We start from the raw sequence: 21,450 nt of genomic DNA on the forward strand, positions 1-21,450 counted from the left end.
TCCATTGAGCAAAGCTGGAAGAGTCTTCGCTCTATAAAAATGGATAAGCGGCACTATAGAGGACCTACAATATTTGTTGATACGCTTCAATTGTGACAGCAAAGTGGTGGCATTATCCCAAAGCCTCAAAATAATGAGTTTGTTGCTGGCAGCCACGTCCAATTCAAAAACTAAATATTTCAATTGGGTCACGGGTTCAATACAGTTTAGACCAATTTACCAAGTAAATTAAATGCTTATTTTCAATTGCTACTAAATCTTCAATTGGCATTTAATTTGGGTTAATGACAAGGTCATTAATATCTGTATAATTAACATTTCAGGTGATCAAGCATTTTAGGCCGAATTGTGTGTCATCAACCAGGATCACATTATCCGCATAAGCCAACCAGTGGATCCCTGCCATTTATTTTTGGAGCCACAAATGAGGAACTAGCCAACATAAGCTTAACTAACATGACCTTTCTTCTCACTTTCCATCCTACAGCGGTTTGCTAGGAGGCACCAAGAATGCTAGGAATCCTAGATGAGCTTCTGGTGCAAGCTTCCATGTATTATATGCAGCATCAGGAGGCTGTTAAGGGGGCAAGGGATGTGACAATGGACATGATCCATGTTTAACACTATTTTAACACCTTGAAACAATCTGTAATTAGGAACCCTGTGCTTTTGCACAATGACAATTAAGTCACAACTGCATCAAGAACCCAGGATGCTTGGCTAATGATGGAAAAACGCACCTACTCCTAGAAGAAGATAGCCACAGCTTCTGCCTACTGGTAAACCTCATACTGAATGGTTGTGGCATTATTGCTTTGCGTACATTTGCAAAGGATCTACCAAAATGAATTTTTACACTTTTGCATTCTGACAGAAATATCCCTGTTTAGAATCCAGAAGTCTGGAATGCAAAACTCGAGCCAAATGAAAAAACAACATGAGGGAACAAGGAGAACAATGACTACAGCACAGTCATTGGGACTAATAGTACCAAACCTTTGTGGTCGATAAGCAGTGCCAAAAGCCACCAGCAAGTGCTGATGTGTACAAACATATAAGGGTTCCCCTAGAAGCCTTAAGAGTAGGCTCATCAACGGGCAACACATTATTTCATTAACGTCTACCTATTTTCCTCTCTAAGGTGCCCAAAACACAGTCTGAAGTGGTGAAACAATATAGATGGTGAAAGGATGTCGTTTTGCTCAAGGGACTGCAAAAAACACACATTATCCTATTGCCAAAAAACAGATGTATTTATCAAGAGATATTTAACTCAAACACAAGACAAAAGGAACAATAATCTGAAATAAAACAGAACAAGTTGGGTATAAAATGTCAAATGATAACACAAGACATGTACAGACCTATCGGTACAGTGATATCTGTACCCACGTTCGAGCCTGTTAAGAAGTCGCCAATCAAAGCTGGCCTTTCGTACACCCAGCTGGGAAAAACAGGAATCGGCTGGCCAGAACTGTTCTTGTTCTGCTGGTCTCGGAGTGCCTTTCGGATGTCAGCTGGCTGTTGAAAATAGCAACATACGTTCATACATTTTTACCAAAACCTATCTAGACATAGGCATTCCTTAAATAAAAAATTGCTAGAAACATACACAAAGTAACATTAGCCAAAGGAGAGAGAACTGTGGGCGTATGTTCATGTACCCACATCAACATAGTTAAGTTACACATTAAAGATGGGTAATGCAAGCCCTCCATTTAAGCAGTGTACAGGTTTGTTTTTCTCCCTCAAATTTGACATACTCAAAAACAGAGAGTAACAGTGCGTGCCCGCTCTTTGTTATCGAAAGCACTGCTGTGTTCGGACCAGAGGTATCACCTCAAAATCTTATCTGTAGAACTATGTACAGCCACAGAATAACCAACCCACATAGCAATAATAGCCTTAGAATTCTTTAGCAAACCTCAGAGACTTTTCTTTTTGAAGTTAGCGTTGTAACTTTGAAAGTTGAGCACTGTCAGCATGTTTAGTTATTCCCACAAAAAGTATTAGGTTGAAAGAGCATCCTCATAAAACAGGGATATGGCCTGCTGCTGTCTACCTTCTTCCTCCCAGCCACAAATTGTATTTGTAGAGGATTTACATCGCCACATTCAGCAGACAAATGAAGCTACATTTTTTTCCACAATATCGAGCCACTAGCAATTAAATAGCTATACCATCAGAAATGACTAAATGCAAATTAGAACAAGCATTATTGGTTTTATCATTATTGGCAGATGAACCGGCTAATGTAGTAAAAGTCAAGTAAAATGAGTAATTCATTTCTAATCTTCCCAAAGGTAAGTATACAGTGACATTTTTCCTGGCAGTAACATTAATCATTGTGAAGATCTATTTCTAGTATCTGGACTGGGGGAGTGGGGAGGGGCGATTTTAGGAGGCCGCCAGTGAACAGGGAACTCTTGAGAGGTTAGCCATAACCCAATCAAGGTAAATGGAGAGCAAGTGGGGTCATTGGCCCACAATGAGTCCACACAGTAAAGCACACAATAATTCAATTTAGACAGGAATGTATAAAAAGATCCAAATATTTATTCTAGGCCTTTACACACTAAAAAAAGAAACTAGCAGGTGATATTAACACACAATACTCAATAGTAAACATACATACATTTACGATAGGTTCTTAAAATGCATTCAAATGACTTAATATAAGATGCAAGTAAATTAATGGAATAAAAATGGAATAAAGTCACAAGTGAATTTCACTTTAGCAGTCCGATCCCCAAGTAGAATGGGGCCCAGTGCCCAATGGCACAGGAACCACTATGCTTCTCCCAGAATGTAGTCTGTGTAGGCAATTCATAATTGTACTTGTGTGGATTAGTTCAAAAGAAGATATTCAATAAGGTTAATAGGTAAGTAAGATGCAACCGCTGCTGATGAAGAAATGCAAGATTCGCTGATGCAGGCTTCTTCAGAAGACGGGTCAAGGCAAGTTCCAGCAAAGCCCACTGCAAACAAACGACGGCAGGTGTCCTTCCAGTTGTGGTTGAAGAAGCTTCTCTAGGACAGGATCAGTCGGGGCTGGGATGTTGAAATTCACAGGGAAGGTGACTTGTACAACAATCTGGCGACTACCAAACTTCTGTTTGCAATTGCGGGACAGCAACACTTCTGGCGAGGTAGCCCACGAGAGTGCTGGTCAGTCCACTGGGTTTTCCAGGGACACTCAAAGGTTCATGATGGCTGGATCCTCAAGAAGGCGTTGAGACTAGTTGGTCCCACTAGCCCAAGGGTTGAAGCACCAATCAGGGTTTTCAGAGCTCAGGTAGTCCAACAGGGCTTCCCCGGAAGGGATGCCAGACCTCTTCAGAAGTCTTCTGCGGATCTTCAGTCGGCTGTTTGACTACGAGGGATTCTTGGCTCCAATGCTGATCTGAAGAAATGGCTGCAGGAGTCCTCTTATCCAAAATCCAGCTTGGAAGCAAGTCCAAGCCCACCAATGGTAAGGATCTGCACCATTCAAACAGCCAGTAGTTATCCAATCAGGGACAACTATTGGTTACACTGAAGCCTCCATAGCTAGACTCTCTGGCGGGCGGACAGACACAAAAACACACACTCACAGAAACACACACAGACACAGACACGTAAAAATATATCTGCTGCCACCAGCTTGTCTTTAGGCACATATAAAAGTAACCAAAAATCCCAAGTGTAAAAGGCTAGGGTGATACAAGAGTATAAACAATGCACTGCATTGTAAGATGCTTTGTGCAATGTTAAAAAGTTAGTGTGGTCGAGTGTATTGCCAGTGTTGGACACTACTACTGCGACCTGGGATCAGCAAGTCTGTCCTTTGTGGCTGTTGGTGAAAGGAGGTGCTACCATATAAAACCCACATCAGGACGAAGAGCATCGCGGAGTGTGGTCGAGTGTTTTTCTGGTGTTGCCTCAATGGCCAGTGAGCAGCAGCCAACAGTGATAAGTCGGTAAGATCCTGATAAGATCGGCATGATAATTATATGGAGCATATACAAGACAGAACTGACAAGATCGGAGCTTTGCGCACCAGGAAACAGGCACAGTTGCAACTTCTTGAGAGCGCATCAGCTCCTCACTTCATGCAGGTTTGTCCTTTGTCTACATCTACACCCCTGCCCTCCCCCTTGCTCCTGTGCCCTCCTACAACAACTACACCCTTTGATCTGGCAGCGCCACCGCCACAGTTTGAGTGGCTGCATGGAAACATTTAGAGGGGGGCAGGTTCAAGACACCGAAAAAAAAACCTGCATCTATGGCACGTAAGGAGTGGGTTAAACAGAGTACTCTGAATGATTCTATGTGCACTGCTGACGGGACAGGCCCGAGGCAATTGCCACAACTGATCAGGAAAGCTGCCGTGTGGGAGCCACATTAACGTTAGAGGGGCCTGTGACCTAAGATTTCATGCAGAAAATGTATTGAGCCATGCGCCTACCAACATCGCTTCCCTGAACGCCCTAGATGTGTTGACTGCCCATATACTTTTACGTGGGAGTAAACCTACGACATGCATCTCTAGAGGGACAAAAGCAAATGGGAGTAGAGAATGGGCGAGGTAGGCAGTTTAACAACTGAAATGGTTGCTGAAATTGGGATTCTCGAGACAGAGTTTTTAGCTGAAACCATCAAACAAGTTGAGAAGAAAACTATGAAGTGCCCATGAACAACATCCAGCACCATAAAACCAGACTGGAGCGTCTCTCAAGAACCTCACTACAGCCACGACAACAGGGTCGGGAAGGAGTATTCCATGGCATCCACGAGTGAACCTACTGAAGACTTGGATGCAGTCTTGACAAAGTCCCTTTCCCTTAGAAATAGTGAGGAAAACACAACCTAACATATACTCTAAAGTAAATATATCAATTTTGGAGTCTCAAGGTGAGAGCACCAGGGGCATTATATCGGCCACAAGACTAAACAGGGGGATTGCCGACATCGCTACACGGATGAAGTAGATAGACAACCAAGTACATAGAGTATCCCAGACAAACAGAAAAAAATGGAACTTGATTTCCACTTACATGGACACTGCAAATAACTGTAGGACAGACCACCATCTGGAACAAAAAAGTCATCTAATTAGTGTGAAAGGCCTTGATAGCATCCCCAACACGAGCAAAGACACATCCGGCGAAGAAATAAGACAGTCAGCTCTGACTCAGCGGATTCCACCTGCCCCACCATCAGTGCATAGGTGGAAGTTCAGGTGGAAAGGCATTAACAAAGAAGAGAGCCACCTGAACAAACTGAAATCTGAAGAGCGTACAACAAACACCAACACGCACACCTATATGATGTCAGCTTTAACAATCTCATTGGCCCCTTTCATGAAGCTTAATGAGACAATAAACGACAACTATAAAGATCAAGCGACTAACAGCTATGATGTATTCAAAGCTACAGTCTTTCCTCTTGACCTCGCAAGATCGGCTAGACCACAGGAAAGAAACAGAGCTGCATTTTCAATTTTTTTTAATCAAACATCCATAAGGAAATCAATATGGAGAGAAACTGGCCCTTTGAGGCGACTCCACAGCTCTTAAAAAAATCGGAACCAATCCAAGGACTCTTGTGGGAAGCCACAGACGGAAACTGTGTCAACGTGTAAGCTGATAAAAAAGGTGGATTGTGAAACTCAAACGTAAGTGGAAGGGGCAACCGAATCAAGGAATTACATCGTCCATACAGGAAAGCGGGGGCCCGTCCACCTCACGCAACGATGCAACTAACCTAGTAAATGAAAAAAAGGTGGGTGAAGATCAAAATGTGTTTACCGTGATGGACAGCCTTACGGTATCAACTCAAGATGACCTAATCGAGATAGGAGAAAGTGAAACCAACACTAACAACTGTTCAATCTTCTATACACGACGTAAGAAGAAGCAACCGATGATAAATAAACAAAACACAATAATTAATGCACACAAAAAAGAAATATGCTGCAAATGAAAATTGGGAAATCAAATGAGACACAGAACTTTTTACGTAACCTAAAAGTTTCACGATAGAGCAACATACAACATCTTTGCACCAAAAGTGCAAAATAAAAGAACCATACCAAAGAAACCGAAGATAAGCCATTGGCGGCCGACTTAGTAAGCAGACAGTCCTGTGAAGAATCGAAGGAGGAAGACTTGTTGAACTTCTCAGTATATGACGATGAGGAGGAAGAGTTAATGGAGGTAGCGCAGTCTTCACAGATAAGAATCACTCTGAATCAAACGCTTACTACCGTCAGGTCCAGCTGAAAGTTCTTGCAGGAGTGACGATATCCCATCAGAACCCCCCCCCCCCATTCCTCCACAACTATGCCGGCCTAATAATCTCAGTTTGATATAACGATTCTACCGTCAAACCCAAGGGGAAAGGGGAAGGGGAAAAAATAACAAACGCAGATCTTCTCTAGCACCCTCGTCTCCTGCATCTTCCTTGGACTGGGTATTCTGTTAAGACCTGGAAGGTAATCACAACAATTACTGTCAACTTGCCACTTACCCACACTATGCCTTAACTTCTTACTGCCTCCCACTTCCCATAAATACCTGCAGTCTATGCTTTGTATGCTGATAGGCCTTTATTAGCAAACTGTCACTGTATAACAAAGTCTTTGGTCTTCCTTGTATCCTCAGTTTGCTACTTAAACTTGCTGTGCGGCTAGGGTCGGATAAGGAAGTTGCTGCATTATAGGAAGTCTTTTTCAAAGTGTTCTCACTTGTTACACATAAATCCTTTGTACAGTCCTCTCTTGTGCCGGGGAGTGAAATTCAGGATAAGCACTGCTTCACTCTGGTCCCTTTTAGCCTTCACCTGTGAAGTTTATGCACCTCAACACTGACACCGCCTTTGCCTTGCTCAACTACTTGAGTTCTTTAAATAAGTGTGCGTGTGTTATCGCAGTTTCACTTGTATCAGGGTTGCTCTTCTACTTTGTGCGAGTCCGCGCTGACATTTCTGAACCTTTTAATTTATTTACACCTTCATGACGAGAAAATCTTTTTCACTGTTTCTGCCAACTCGCTTCGTAACTGGAACAGCTGTTAGCCCGCACATTTGAATATTCACTTTGTAGATGACGCGACGCTCCGCACCCATTATCACGTCCGAGGGTTCTTTCCTCTAATGGCAACCAACGAATATGTGTACTAACCCGAACGAAAGATAACTAATGTTAGTTATTTCCTACAGTAATTTACTCAAGGGTTAGTGTCTCACGGCAGCCTCCGACCGCACGCCTGATTAGTTTATTACAACACGGTCTGGAGCGCAATTGAAGCAGGCTCCAGACAGTTACTTGCTCTAACATTTAACATTTCCTTATTTACAAGTGCTACATGCATCCAAACAAATCACGCTTGAAATAGTTCATGTAACCCTTAACTCCAAAAACTCATGGAACTGTTATGAATAAACTTGAATTGTTTGCACTTAGCTTTCTTCATCTGTAGCTGCTTCTTGAATTGGCCCTTGCTTCTCTGTGGTTTCCTTTGTCTTCACACTGGCACTTCTTCTGGTTTAATATATATTCTTTAGAAGTTTAATTGCTTATACTGTTGAACTATAAAAACTGTGACCTGTTCCTTAGAAAACTAGAATGAAAGGCAGTTTAGAACTCTTGAAAGAATTCCAAACTACCTCACCTCCAGCCCCAGCCAATCAATGCTCCTGAGCAGTGCCCCGATCTTGCCCTGGGGAAACAAAGGCTTCCTGACAGAAACATTAAGGAAGAATTTCACATACCCAATTAAAGCCCCAGAAGCAAGATTCATTCCCAGCCACCAACTAAGATCTAAAACTAATCACCACTTCTACACCTCCAGTTTGAGTGTTTAAATCATGAACTGTAATATGGAAACCTGACAGTGTAAAGTGGGAGCCTGACAACTACTAACATACAGCTATCAGCCAGGGAGGGAAGTCCAAACGACAAAAATCAGTCTATGACTCTGGAGGAAAAACGCCTTTGCTGCGTAATTAATTCTCAAGGAAGGGGAGGATTCAAAATGAAGGAAGATAACACGCCCCTTGACAGACCTTTGTTCTAATACTCTTTCAATAGAAGATAAGAGGTTGATGCATCGGAAGGAACAGGAAATGATACTCTACTTGAGAAGGGGACTAGAAAAAAACTCCATAGTTGCCAAGATTTCTCCTTTAAAAAACTTGGTCCTAGAAAGATTACTTCCATTGGATGACGGCTTAGTCTTAAACCATACCAAGGTTTTGTGTTCATTTCATCAAATTCCAAAACTTTGTACAGTGAATACTGAGGATATTTCAATTGTAGAATTTTTAAGTGAGTCAAGACACGACAAAGTTTGTATGCACATAAGGTCAACACTGGTATCGGAACTATTACTGGGGTCAACTATATTATTACGACCCTTTGGCTTTCACATCAGAGATACTAAAGACGAGAACCTTAAGCGAACAAGTTAACGAGAGGCCTGTTATGAGAACGAAAGACTTAATTTTCCAGGAACCCTCGCCCCTATGTGCAGCTTGTAACAGTAGATTTGAAGCAAGGAAATGATAACATCGCCTACACCGTGGAAATCCTAAATGTATATTAAAACCCAGTGAGATGGTACAATATCGCGTTTGTGTACTCATGTCTCTTATCGATGACAAACAATCTAGTATAGAGCCACCATTGATTATCCTGTGCAGAGAGCTGAATATTCAATGACTAAGCAGGAGGTTCAAATCAGGGTGTGGGAAGACGGGGGAAGAAACTAAAAAGGGAAAAAGGAAAGGGAGTTCGATGGAATCAAAACATGGAAGAACGTGGCTTTCAGATGCTTAATGGACAAACTCCTGGAGACATTCCGGTGGCATGTAGTTGGAACGGAGGTGACCAACATTCCACCCTTGACTATTACTTTGTATCGGCCAACGTAATTCGCATGGTCAACCAATTAGAAGTCATCCACACGTCTAACAGTGATCTTGACTTACTAAAATTAAGTTACGTATTCACGCTGTAACGATCACAACACAAGTGGGAATTCAGACCCGAAGTAGAGAGTGGACGCAACAGATTACATATGAATAAGTCAAAAGTAAGGCTCCTTAAGGAGCGACTTCAGACCGCCAGAGAGAAAGTAACACTAGGTATGAATTATATCACCATGTTGATGCACTTTACAGTAATCAAAGCAGTGGGAGGAAAAACCCATTTTAGGAACAGAGCCAACTTTTGACAAACGGAATGTAAAAATGATTATGTACCAGCAAGATGCAGAAAAGATATTAAAACTATTAAGCAAAAGAGATTCCAGAAGCTTATGGCAGATCAAAAACAGAACTATACAGCAACAAACTATAATAAGTAATATGGTACCTGAGGAAGTATGGGTACGTCACTTAACAACTGTTGGGAGGTAATAATGAACGAATCGGGACGCCCCGTGATCTTTAATTCGCAAGAATGGAATATTACGTTTGACAGAGACAACCTTATACTATATATCTATATATAAAAAAGCCAGTAATTCATGCGTCCCGGTCCCCGATAGCCCTGATGGACTGACGAACTACATGCTCAAGCTTGCCCCAGAAGAATGGACAGACTTCAGTGAAATTTTAGTCACAGAGATTGTGAAACGGAAAAGGATACCAACATCATGGAAAACAGTGATATTGGTACCAATATATAAAAAGGGGAATCGAGCAGACCCCAAGAACTATTGCCCGATAGCACTACTTGATGTCCGGTGTAAACTGGTTGACACCAGACAAACAGGTTAAAGGAGTGGGCTGTAACTTGAACCTTTTTCTGATTAACCTCTTGAAAGTTAGAGCCATCAGGTCAAACACCAAGATGTTTTTGGCCTTCATAGACTTACAGCAAGCATTTGACAGCATAGATGGGCACTTACTGTGGGAAACAATTAAAGAACTAAACTGTCCCGACGACTTACCTCAGGTCATCAGAGCCCTGTACTCCGAGACAGCCATTAAAATAAAGTTGAACCAGTCAGGATTGCTAAGGAAAGGTGTCAAAACTAGCAGACGTTTGAAGCAAGGATGGCCTTTAGCAGTGACCCTCTTCAGCGGCTTTTTCACCAAAAATAAACAGGGCCCATATTGGATGGATGTTATACACGGACGACTTAGTCGTCCTCGGTCAGACAACAATCGGACTCCAACGAAGACTGAATGCCGTACAAGATTACGTTGATCATAACGGGCTGAAGTTCAACGTTTCTAAGACTGAAATACTCGTCCTACATAATTTAATAGGGAAAAAGAACAAATAATCTCAGTGGCGAATTCAATATGAACGCATAACTCTAGTAGAATCCATCAAATACCTAGGAGTGAAACTTAACTCCAGTATTAATGACGGTCCGCAAATAATAGAATTAAAAATGAATGCTGACATTCTGACCTCCCAGGGAGTGTGGTTCTTCTGGAAATTTTGGAACTTTTCCCTGAGACCACGCTTAATGTTTTATAAACATAAAGGTGTCCCTGTTCTTTCTTAAGGAGCCGAAACCACAGTATGTTTGTCGTGGGAGATATGGGCTGTTTTGAAGGGCTCTTTTTGGAGGGAAATTCTTAGATTACCGAACTGCCTTTCAACTGCAGCAATAAGATACTGTCATGTCCACGCGTACGATCGGTCCACGACCATACGCGTATAGCCCTTTAAGAACACTGCAGCCAGGTGGCTGGAAGCTGGCATGGCAACGCTTGCGTCCCGTCCTTCCCGGTTCCTGTTACCGTCAACGTCGAGTAGCACGTAACGTCGTCACATAATCTGTACTTAAGCACCTCCCACTTGTTGCCCGGTGCTTCTGATTTGTATTAGTGGCGTTACGGAAAGTTGCTTGTTTATTCCTTGTTTCCTTGCCCTTGTTTCCCCCTCCTTGCTTCTGGAACTCTTGTGCTTTGACCCGGACTGTTTATTGGATTTTCGTTTTGGATTGCCCTTTGCTACGTGTCTGCCGGATGTGTGTTATGACCATGGACAGCTAACGGAACAGTCTTGTCTCTGCCCCTTTTGCTGTGCTGCTCTTCAAGATCACGGCCGTTTCTGAATGGTGCTTTTCTTCATCTGCTGAACTTGGAAAGCAAAGAACTTTGTATACCTGGGATCCTGGGATTTTGTTGGAGCAGTGATTTCTGTACACGGACTAGAGACTGCCACAGTGTACTTAGGCGTCCTCGTGCCGTCGGGTTAGGGTGTGCTTCTTTTTCCTCTGGAAACCGGACCTGTCTCATCTTGTCTCTCTGCTTGGAACTTCCAAAGACTGCACGTACTTTAATATGGTAAGCCCGTAAGGGGTTTCTTGTTCTTGGTGCAACCTGGATAAGGGGTGGGGGCTAGATATGTATTGACTAAGGACAGCATTAGTACTACCGTTTACGCGTCTCGTCTAACTGTATATTATTGCAAACTACATTTTTGTTTCCGAAAGAGTGGTTGCCCTGCATATGCACATTGTGATTAACCTCGCACTTCGCTTGTAGGTTCACTGTGTTTCCTGCCCTACGCATCTCGTCTTGCCTTCTCGACACCGGCTTCTACGACATTGATCCCGTGGAAGCTATCTCCTATTGCGACACCTGGGTCTCATCTGGTATCCTTTCTTTCCTCTGATTTGCTGCTCTGGTTGTCTGATTACAACAGCAGAGGGGTACATCTGGTGGAAGAACTCGTCCACTACACTACGTGGGCAACTCGGACCCTGACCGGTACAAACTGGGTCTTCTTTCAGCTCATGCAATAGTATCTTGGAACTTTTTGGCCTTATTCCGTAAATTTATCATGAATGAAAGCCCCCAACATTTTGACATCTTGAAAATAGTTAATGACATCAAACAAGACCGGCCACTGCAAAGGTGGGTTGCAAGGTGTAGTATAATGGTAGACCAATTGAACACTACATAATCTGCCTTAATAAACAACCCCACTTCAGTCAGTTAAAAATAAATGATGGGCTCAAGACAGGATTAAAACAACCTCAAAGAAGAATGCAAGTAGATTACTAAAACATCCACACATGGAGATTAAAGAGGTCAACGTATTACACCTGTATTTAGAACACTTTCCTAGCCCTTACTACAGAGATCAATTTCTGAGATTCCGCAAGAACCTGTTACACACAAAGGAGGTTCTTCTGTCTAGGAACCCTGATATGTTCACAGATTTAAGATGTGGTAATGAAAAATAAACGCTGAAACATCTTAACTATTTCATGTGGAGCCCTCTGTAGGGTAAGATCAAAGTACTTGTTCGTCCATAGACAAAGTGTCATCAGTAAGTGAAGAGGACTGGTGGAACCTATTAGGCGGGGGAGAAGATTTTAAGAGAACATTTGCCTTGATAAAATACATAAAGGACATTTTTAAGATTCTTTTTAACAAGGAGAAATGATTATTAAGTGGTGATGCAACATTAATTATTTGGTTTCTCTCCCTCGTATTAACCAAGAGTATTGACATTTCTGGTTGAATTGTGTTTGAATTGAATTGTATATGTGATGTCTGTCTTGCTTATCTTTTCCCCCCTGTGGAGTATAGCAGGAAATGTAACATGTAAAGGATATGGTAAAAGTGTTATTGTGAAACCATATACCAAACAAAACAAAAAAAGTTACAAAAATGTAAAAGACAAAGGGGAAACATAGCTTCCCAGTACTGTTAGTCTGAAGGAATTATCACTTTCCCCATAACAGATGAGCAAAAGCAAGGGAAGTGAAGCCAGAGGCTTTACTTGCCCGAAAAAAGTCAGAACAGTTTAAAAAAAAAAAAGCAAAACGATCCATAGAAATTATGGCAGGAAAGTTGCTAAAAGAGAAATCTTTCCTAGCAATCATAAACAAAAATATGAACACATTTAAAAGAAATGTACCAAAAGGTACAGCAAGATGCTTTAAATTATCTAAACAAGGACAAATCAATTGTGATAAAGGGGGCAGATAAGCAGGAAAATCTGGCTATATTGAACAGTGAAGATCAAAGTACAAAGAACACGCTATAGTCATCAAATATAGAAAGGTAAATCCTTCAACATTACAAGCAGCAAACTCAATATTACTTGATTGATGGTGCCAAAAGGTTTAATCACACAGGAAGGAAAAGATAAAAAAAGAAAAAAAGTACTTGTATATTAAAAATCCGAAACTGGCAGCAATATATTTTTGCAATAAAGTCTTAAAACATACACACCACTATTAACATTTTGACTAATTATTGTAGCATATGTTCCATAATGGAGGCCCTTTCAGAGTATATTGATGGTATATTTGAAACCCCTTATTTTAAAATAAAAAGTCATACTTGCATGTCAGCATGTTAGTTTTTCTTCGCCATAATCACAATTGCTTTTATAACATTAGGAGAACAATCAACACGGAACAAGTAATAAAGCGGAAGCCTTTGAACAGATATAAATGCCTTTCATTCTCAATTTGCTCCCCAATCAAACTTTTAGCCCTGTTTAGTGGAGTTTAAACATAACAAATCTCAAAGACATTGTTGCATGTTCTCCCATCATAGAAAGCTCATGGCGGATCCCAATGATTGTGTACAATAGCGGGGACGAAGTGTGCAGCCAACAACATTCAGAGAGAAATTACAAGAAGGTAGCAAGATGGAAGAAGAAAGAAGAGGAAAAGAAAAAAAGAGACAAGAAAAGATTATAAAACCATAATTTCTAGAGTAAAATAGTGTTGGGGGCTCGTGGAGCCGATGACATGCCTCATTGGCCCCATTCAAGTGATACGTTTTGATTCCTTGATCGAGGGACAACAGGAGTTCATGGAAATCATGTACGCACTATGTTTCACACAGACAAGAGCGGTGACAGGTGAGACTGAGCTGTCGGGCAGGCCCAACTGTCTTTCCAGAATGCTATGAAAACCTCAAATAGGTCCCATAGTATTTGTGATCTGGAGAGTTTTACGAGCAGCAAAAAGTATAATGCGGATCAGTCTCCTTTTGGGCCAATCCCACAAGTCTATTTCATACCCAAACAGCATGGGGGCCGGCATCCTATTCGGGGAACTGCCACTGATCGATTTGAATTTATCAAAAACTTTGTTCCATAAGTGATAGATCTTTGGGCAAGCCCATATCATATGCCCCAGTATGCCCACATTCGGACACTACCGCCAACAGTCCAATTTCATAGCGTGCATCTTACGTGAAGTAAATTGCAATTGGTAGATAATCTTATATCGTATCGTTCGGAGACAAGAAGACACTTCTTTGATTAATAAAAAATATATATGGGATACATTAGTCACCGTAATCGTATTTCTGATGCTTGTATCTGCTTAGATTCACATGCTGTGCATAGGCCGACATCTAGTGGAAGCTGCGGAGTATTACAGTTTGTTTTTCGAAATCGAAAAGGGCGTCGACACAGGGCGTGCCAGTAATACTATCCCTAGTGTGACGTCCACTGTACCCATGATCCCTCACGCGTCTAGGATCCCCAGATTGTGTTTTTCCTGACATGAGGTAGCATGAGGAGTAGCGTGAGTACAGATAGTCCAAGCAGATAGACAGAAAGGTAAGACTACAAGCAACCATGCGCCTTCTCTCGGAGGGGAGGAAGGGTGGGTCGCATGTGAATCTAAGCAGATACAAGCATCAGAAATACGATTACGGTGAGTAATGTATCCCTTCTGAGGCTTGTGGAATCTGCTTAGATCACATGCTGTGCATAGATTAGCGAGCAGTACCAGAAGCAGGAGGTGGGATGTGAGAAGGGTCATGAGCAAACAGGTGTCTTAGAACCGCTTGTCCCACTTGTGTATCTGTCTTGGAATGAGTGTCAATGCAGTAATGCTGAGTAAAAGTGTGAATAGAGCTCCAAGTAGCTGCTTTGCAAATGGTGTCGAGGGGAACATTTGCAATGAAAGCCAGAGTGGCCCCAATGCCTCTAGTAGAGTGGGCCCTTGGTGTAAACGGCAGAGTCTTTTTAGAAAGAGAGTAACACAGCTGTATACAGTTGATAATCCACTTAGAGATAGCGCCCTTAGAGACGCGATCCCCCTCTCTGCCTGTAGCTACGGAGACAAACAGTTGATCTGTTTTCCTTAGCGGTCTAGTTTTATTTACATAGTATAAGACCGCCCTACGCACATCTAGGGTGTGTAGTTTCACCTCAGCCGAGCTTTGTGGGTTTTGGAAGAAAGCCGGAAGCTCGATGGACTGGTTTACATGGAACTTGGATATGAATTTTGGTGAGAACCTAGGGTGTGTGCGTAAAACCAGTTTGTCCTTGTGGATAGTAAAGAAAGGATCTTGCACTGACAGAGCCTGAATTTCACTGACCCTTCTTATGGAGGTAATGGCTACTAAGAAGGCCGTTTTATAAGTCAGGTGTTTGAGACTACTTTTATGCATGGGTTCGAAGGGGGGCCCCATGAGCTTAGCTAGCACCACGTTGAGGTCCCATCCTGGCGGTGGGTTCGAAATAGGAGGGTGAAGTCTCTTTACTCCTTCCATGAAGGCTTTAACCACTGGTACTTTCCACCACGAGACCTTGTTATGGGATGTGGTGTAAGCCGAGAGGGCTGCCAGGTGTACTTTGAGAGAGTTAAAAACCAACCCTGCATCCAGCAGGTGGAGCATGTATGTTACAACGTTGGAAGGAGTGCAATCAACCGGGTTGATTTGTTTATTCTGGCACCAGATAACGAATCTTTTCCACTTGTCAAAGTAACAGTGTCTTGTATTTGGTTTCCTGGACTCTTTTAGAATGTCCATACACCTCTGTGGTAATTTGAGATGTCCAAACTCTATGACTTCAGGAGCCATGCTGCTAGGTTCATAGAGTTGGGTTCCTGATGCAGTGTTTGACCTTGTTGCTGGGACAGAAGGTTGTACCAGGCTGGGAGTCTGATGGGCTCGCACACCGCCATCCTGCGTAGGTGTGGAAACCATGGTTGTCTCGCCCACATGGGAGCAACTAGGATGAGCGTCATTGATTCCTTGTTCATCTTGTACACCACCTTCCTGATGAGAGGAGTTGGTGGAAAAGCGTACGCAAACATCCCTGACCAGTTCATCCACAGGGCATTCCCCTGGGAGTCTGTTTGGGGGAACCTGGATGCAAATCCTGGGCATTGTTTGTTTTCGCTTGTGGCGAATAGGTCTATAGTGGGGAAACCCCACTGAGAGAAGAGATCTTCTACTACGTCTCTGTGAAGGACCCATTCGTATTCTTCTGGGAGGGGGTCTCTGCTTAGAGCATCCGCTAGGGAATTGAGCTCCCCTGGAACATGTTGCGATGACAGGAAGATGTTCCGTCTGAGTGCCCATATCCATATTTTCTGGGCAAGCTTGGACAGATTTGGCGAACGAGTCCCTCCTTGCTTGTTCAGATAGAACATGGCTGTCGTGCTGTCCGTCCTGATCTGCACCGACAAGTTCAGTAGATGGGGCTCGAACGCCTGCAGCGCACGGAATACTGCCAGAAGCTCTAGCAGATTGATGTGGTTCTTGGCTACTGAGTGAGACCAGAGACCCTGAGCTGTGTGGTGGAGATGGTGAGCTCCCCACCCAGTCAGGCATGCATCTGTAGTAACCACTGCCTGTACTTCGGGATCGTAAAAAGGTTTCCCCTTTGCGATATTCTCTCTTGTCCACCAGTGTAGGCTCTGTACGAGTGTTGGCGAAACGACCACTAGATCGTCCCACTGACCACTTGCCTGAGACCACTGTTTCGCCAACCATTCCTGCATGGGACGCATGCGCAGACGCGCGTGGGGGACCAGGTAAATGCATGACGCCATCATGCCCAGTAACCGCATAGCTTTGCGTACTGTTATCTGTTGACCTGACTGATAATGCGGAATTTGCAGAAGTATATTCCGAATTCTTTCTTCCGAAGGGAAGGTCAATTCTCTCTGAGTATCTAGGATAGCTCCTAGAAACTGTTTTGAGGTGCTTGGCACCAGACTTGACTTCTTCTCGTTGATAGAGAAGCCTAATTCGTGGAGGAGGTCGATAGTCCTCTGAATGTTTGATCTGCAGATTCCTGGGGTTTCCCCCGTTATGAGCCTGTCGTCTAGATAAGGGTACACTGGGATTGCCTCCCTGCGTAGGTGTGCAGCTGCCACCGCCAGTACCTTGGTGAATACCCTTGGTGCTGAAGCTATCCCGAAGGGCAGTACCTTGAATTGGTAGTGGCGACTGTCCACCTTGAAGCGCAAGTATTTTCTGTGCGCCGGGAGCATAGAAATATGAAAATAGGCATCTTTCATATCCAAGGTTGCCATGTAATCCCCCTTTTTTAGGAGTGGGATTACCTCTTGTAGCGTGGTCATACGGAATTTTTGGGGCTTGACATACTTGTTGGCAGGCCGTAAGTCCAATACTGGGCGCATTGTTAAATCTTTCTTTGGCACAAGGAAGTAAGTTGAATAGATACCCTTGTTTACCTGGTGTCCTGGGACGAGTTCTATCGCGTCCTTTAGGAGCAGATTGTAGACTTCCTCGAGGAGGATCTTTTGATGTTCTAAAGAGTGGACTTTTTGTCTTGGAGGGTGGTTTCGGGGACGTTGCAGTAGTTCTATACAGTACCCCTTGGATACTGTCGACAGCACCCATCTGTCGGATGTTATCCCTTCCCATGCCTGGGTGAAGCTGGATATTCGCCCCCCTACCGGGGTTGCATGGGAAGGGACCCTGAAATGAGCGTCACTGCTTTGGTGGAGGCGTGCCGCCTCCTTTACTGGGGCTGCCTCTGCCTCTACCACGTCCTCTTCTACTAGCCCTACCATACCCCTGGGTAGACTGTTGTGAGTTGGTGTTCCACTGTGTACCCTGGGTGTGGGAATAGCTATTTCCTCTATTGGAATTTTGGCCGCGGGGGCGACGAAAATTGCCGTTCCCTCTTTGGTTAGGTGGTTTTGTAGTTAACTGGCCAAGGGATTTGAGGGTGTCGAATTCCTCCTTTGCGTTTTTTAGTGCGTCCTCGACTGCCTTTCCAAACAGGAGATCACTTTCCACTGGTTTGTCTAAGAGTGCAGCTTGTGTTTCTGCTCTGAATCCCGACTGCCTCAACCAAGCATGTCTTTTGATGACAGTCCCCTCTGCTATAATTCTACCCGCATTGTCTGCGGCGTCGAAAGTTGCTTTTAAAATGCAGCCTGAGACGTTTCTTCCCTCTGCACAAATGCGAGATAGCTGGCTCTTAAGGGGTTCGGGAGCGGAATCTATTAGTGCTGCCACTTCTTCCCACTGATGGCAGTTGTAGCTGGCCAACAGTGTGGTGGAATTCGCGATTCTGGTTTGGTAGGCTGCCGTGGAAGCTACTTTTCTACCAAAACCATAGAGTTTCTTACTTTCTTTGTCGGGGGGGGCCTCCGAGGAAGATAATGGGGTTCCAGCTCTTTTGCGGGTGTTAGTTACGACTAGAGAGTCTGGCTTAAGTTGGCCTCTAATATATAGAGGGTCCGACTGGGCTGCTTTAAACAGCTTCTCTACTCTCGGGTTTACAGGTCTTGTCAAGTTTGGGTTGACAAGGGATGGTGCTATTCTGCGTTGAATAGATTTCAGGATGGGAATGGTCTGGGCTACTGTCTTCCTTTCCCCAATTAGTTCCTCCGCGAAGTCCCTCTCTTCTTGGACACCTTGTGTGTCTATGTGGAAGTGGTTAGCTGCCCGAGAGAGCAGTTCATTTAGGAGGGGCTGATTATCTATTGGGGAATCAGACACTGGGGCTTCCCTTTCGACTGGTGAGTCCATTCTGAAAATATCCGGGCTATTTTCTGGCTCATCCTCGTCTTCGTCCTCCCCGTAATAATCTGACACTGCGAGATCTTCTGGTGTTTCAAAATCCTGGCCCTCTATAAGGGAAGAGTCTCCTTGGCCTGTAGGGAAAAGGCAAGAATAGGGTTGGACCTCGAAGGGTTCTGAGGCCTTTACTGGTGTCTCGACCCGGGGCCTTTTATTTGAAGGGATAGGGTCCCTTGAACCTGAGGGAGAAGATTCCTGAGGGTTTAAAGCTAGTAGTTGGTCAGGGTGTCTTTCGAAGAAATTTGCTAAGGAGGACATCCTTGACATTACTCTGTCAATGTCCTCGCATGACCAGAGTTTTGAGCTTGGGGTGACCCTGCTGGAACTCTCTATGGACTGTCCCTGAGAAGACTTGGACGGGGAAGTCAGTTCTATTGTTGTGGGGGATTGCAAGGGTTGTTTCCTTTGTTGCTTACCCCCTTCCCCGTGGGTGGAAGTGTGTTTACCCTTGCCCCTATCTTTCGACGCCTGGCGTCGAGGATCGGAGGTGGAATCCCTGTGTTTCGAACTAGGCTTCGAAACTGGGCCCTCCTCACTCCCAAGTGATGTACCCTTTCCCTGGGGTGCAGGCTGGGGATGGAAGCCGTGTTCGTCTCCGGACGAGTGATCTTCCGTGATGTTAATGGGCGAGGCACTATGTGCAAGTGTGGAGGCTTGCCTGACGTCGTGCGGCGACCTCGACCGGGACCGCCCAGAGGACGTCCTTTCGGACCGCTCCTTTTGTGCCTCTTTCTGTGTTTAGCGTGTGTATGTGTAACGCTTTTGTCGCCGGGGGACTTCCCCATAGTCGCCGGGACGGACGACCTTCCGAGGCCGGGGACGTGCGTTAGGCTGTCTTTCGACGCCTTGGTGCCCTCGCCGTCCGAAAGTCCGGCGTCGCTGCCGTCGCTGAAGGTACCCTCCGCCTCCATAGCTGCTAGCTTGGCGTGGTGGGCCCAACGCTTGGTGGAGCGGTCCTGAAGAGTTTTTGTCTTAAACCTGCTACAGGCCCTGCAACCCGCCTCGGGGTGGTCTCTGGGCAGGCAAAGGTTGCACGTAGTGTGCTTATCTACCCAAGGGTATTTTTTATTACACTTGGGGCAAAACTGAAAGGGCGTACCCTCCATACGCGCCTGTGGGCAGCGGGCAAGTGTGTGTAGGTAAGAAGGTGTTTCTAACCGAGCGTGGAAGTGTACCACCCCCCACTCTCCCTACTGTAGGGCCGAGGCCAGCGGCCCAGGCCCGAGCCGAGGCGGAAGCCTCAAGGCCCAATCCGTCGGGTCTCGACGTTGATCTCCTCCCCGGTTCGGCGTCGAGATGCTGGTCGACGTAGGGGTGAGAAAATGGGGCAAATTAGAATTATTTTAAAGTGTAAATATGGCAAAGCCAGGGAACTCCGATGAAGTGCTTCCGACCAGAATGGCGGAAAAAAACAATATGGGGATCCTAGACGCGTGAGGGATCATGGGTACAGTGGACGTCACACTAGGGATAGTATTACTGGCACGCCCTGTGTCGACGCCCTTTTCGATTTCGAAAAACAAACTGTAATACTCCGCAGCTTCCACTAGATGTCGGCCTATGCACAGCATGTGATCTAAGCAGATTCCACAAGCCTCAGAAATGGGATACATTACTCACCGTAATCGTATTTCTGATGCTTGTATCTGCTTAGATTCACATGCTGTGCATAGGCCGACATCTAGTGGAAGCTGCGGAGTATTACAGTTTGTTTTTCGAAAGTCGAAAATGGGCGTCGACACAGGCGTGCCAGTAATACTATCCCTAGTGTGACGTCCACTGTACCCAAGATCCCTCACGCGTGTAGGATCCTCAGATTGTATTTTTTCTGACATGAGGAAGCATGAGGAGTAGCGTGAGTACAGATAATCCAAGCAGATAGACAGAAAAGGTAAGACTACAAGCAATCATGCGCCTTCTCTCGGAGGGGAGGAAGGGTGGGTCGCATGTGAATCTAAGCAGATACAAGCATCAGAAATACGATTACGGTGAGTAATGTATCCCTTCTGAGGCTTGTGGAATCTGCTTAGATCACATGCTGTGCATAGATTAGCGAGCAGTACCAGAAGAAGGAGGTGGGATGTGAGAAGGGTCATGAGCAAACAGGTGTCTTAGAACCGCTTGTCCCACTTGTGTATCTGTCTTGGAATGAGTGTCAATGCAGTAATGCTGAGTAAAAGTGTGAATAGAGCTCCAAGTAGCCGCTTTGCAAATGGTGTCGAGGGGAACATTTGCAATGAAAGCCAGAGTGGCACCAATGCCTCTAGTAGAGTGGGCCCTTGGCGTAAAAGGCAGAGTCTTGTCAGAAAGAGAGTAACACAGCTGTATACAGTTGATAATCCACTTCGAGATAGCGCCCTTAGAGACGCGATCCCCCTCTCTGCCTGTAGCTACGGAGACAAACAGTTGATCTGTTTTCCTTAGCGGTCTGGTTTTATTTACATAGTATAGGACCGCCCTACGCACATCTAGGGTGTGTAGTTTCACCTCAGCCGAGCTTTGCGGGTTCTGGAAGAAAGCCGGAAGCTCGATGGACTGGTTTACATGGAACTTGGATATGAATTTAGGTGAGAACCTAGGGTGTGTGCGTAAAACCAGTTTGTCCTTGTGGATAGTAAAGAAAGGATCCTGCACTGACAGAGCCTGAATTTCACTGACCCTTCTTATGGAGGT

General features: G+C 44.5%; 1 protein-coding gene across 4 annotated transcripts in view; it reads right to left on the minus strand.

The window, feature by feature from the left end:
• Positions 1-21,450, minus strand: part of TUBGCP2 (tubulin gamma complex component 2) — a 704,444-nt gene that overhangs the window by 433,801 nt on the left and 249,193 nt on the right. For 2 of the 4 annotated variants that reach the window (XM_069611057.1, XM_069611056.1), the window contains exons 6-7: positions 5,037-5,072; positions 1,365-1,521 (exon numbers count right to left, since the gene is read on the minus strand). In XM_069611057.1, coding sequence (XP_069467158.1) covers positions 1,365-1,521; positions 5,037-5,072 — 193 coding nt within the window. The remainder of the gene's footprint in view (positions 1-1,364; positions 1,522-5,036; positions 5,073-21,450) is intronic. The other 2 variants (XM_069611059.1, XM_069611058.1) reach the window with 1 other exon arrangement.

This window comes from Ambystoma mexicanum, chromosome 8 (assembly GCF_040938575.1).
Source record: "Ambystoma mexicanum isolate Mex_15411 chromosome 8, UKY_AmexF1_1, whole genome shotgun sequence".
NCBI classification, from domain to species: domain Eukaryota; kingdom Metazoa; phylum Chordata; class Amphibia; order Caudata; family Ambystomatidae; genus Ambystoma; species Ambystoma mexicanum.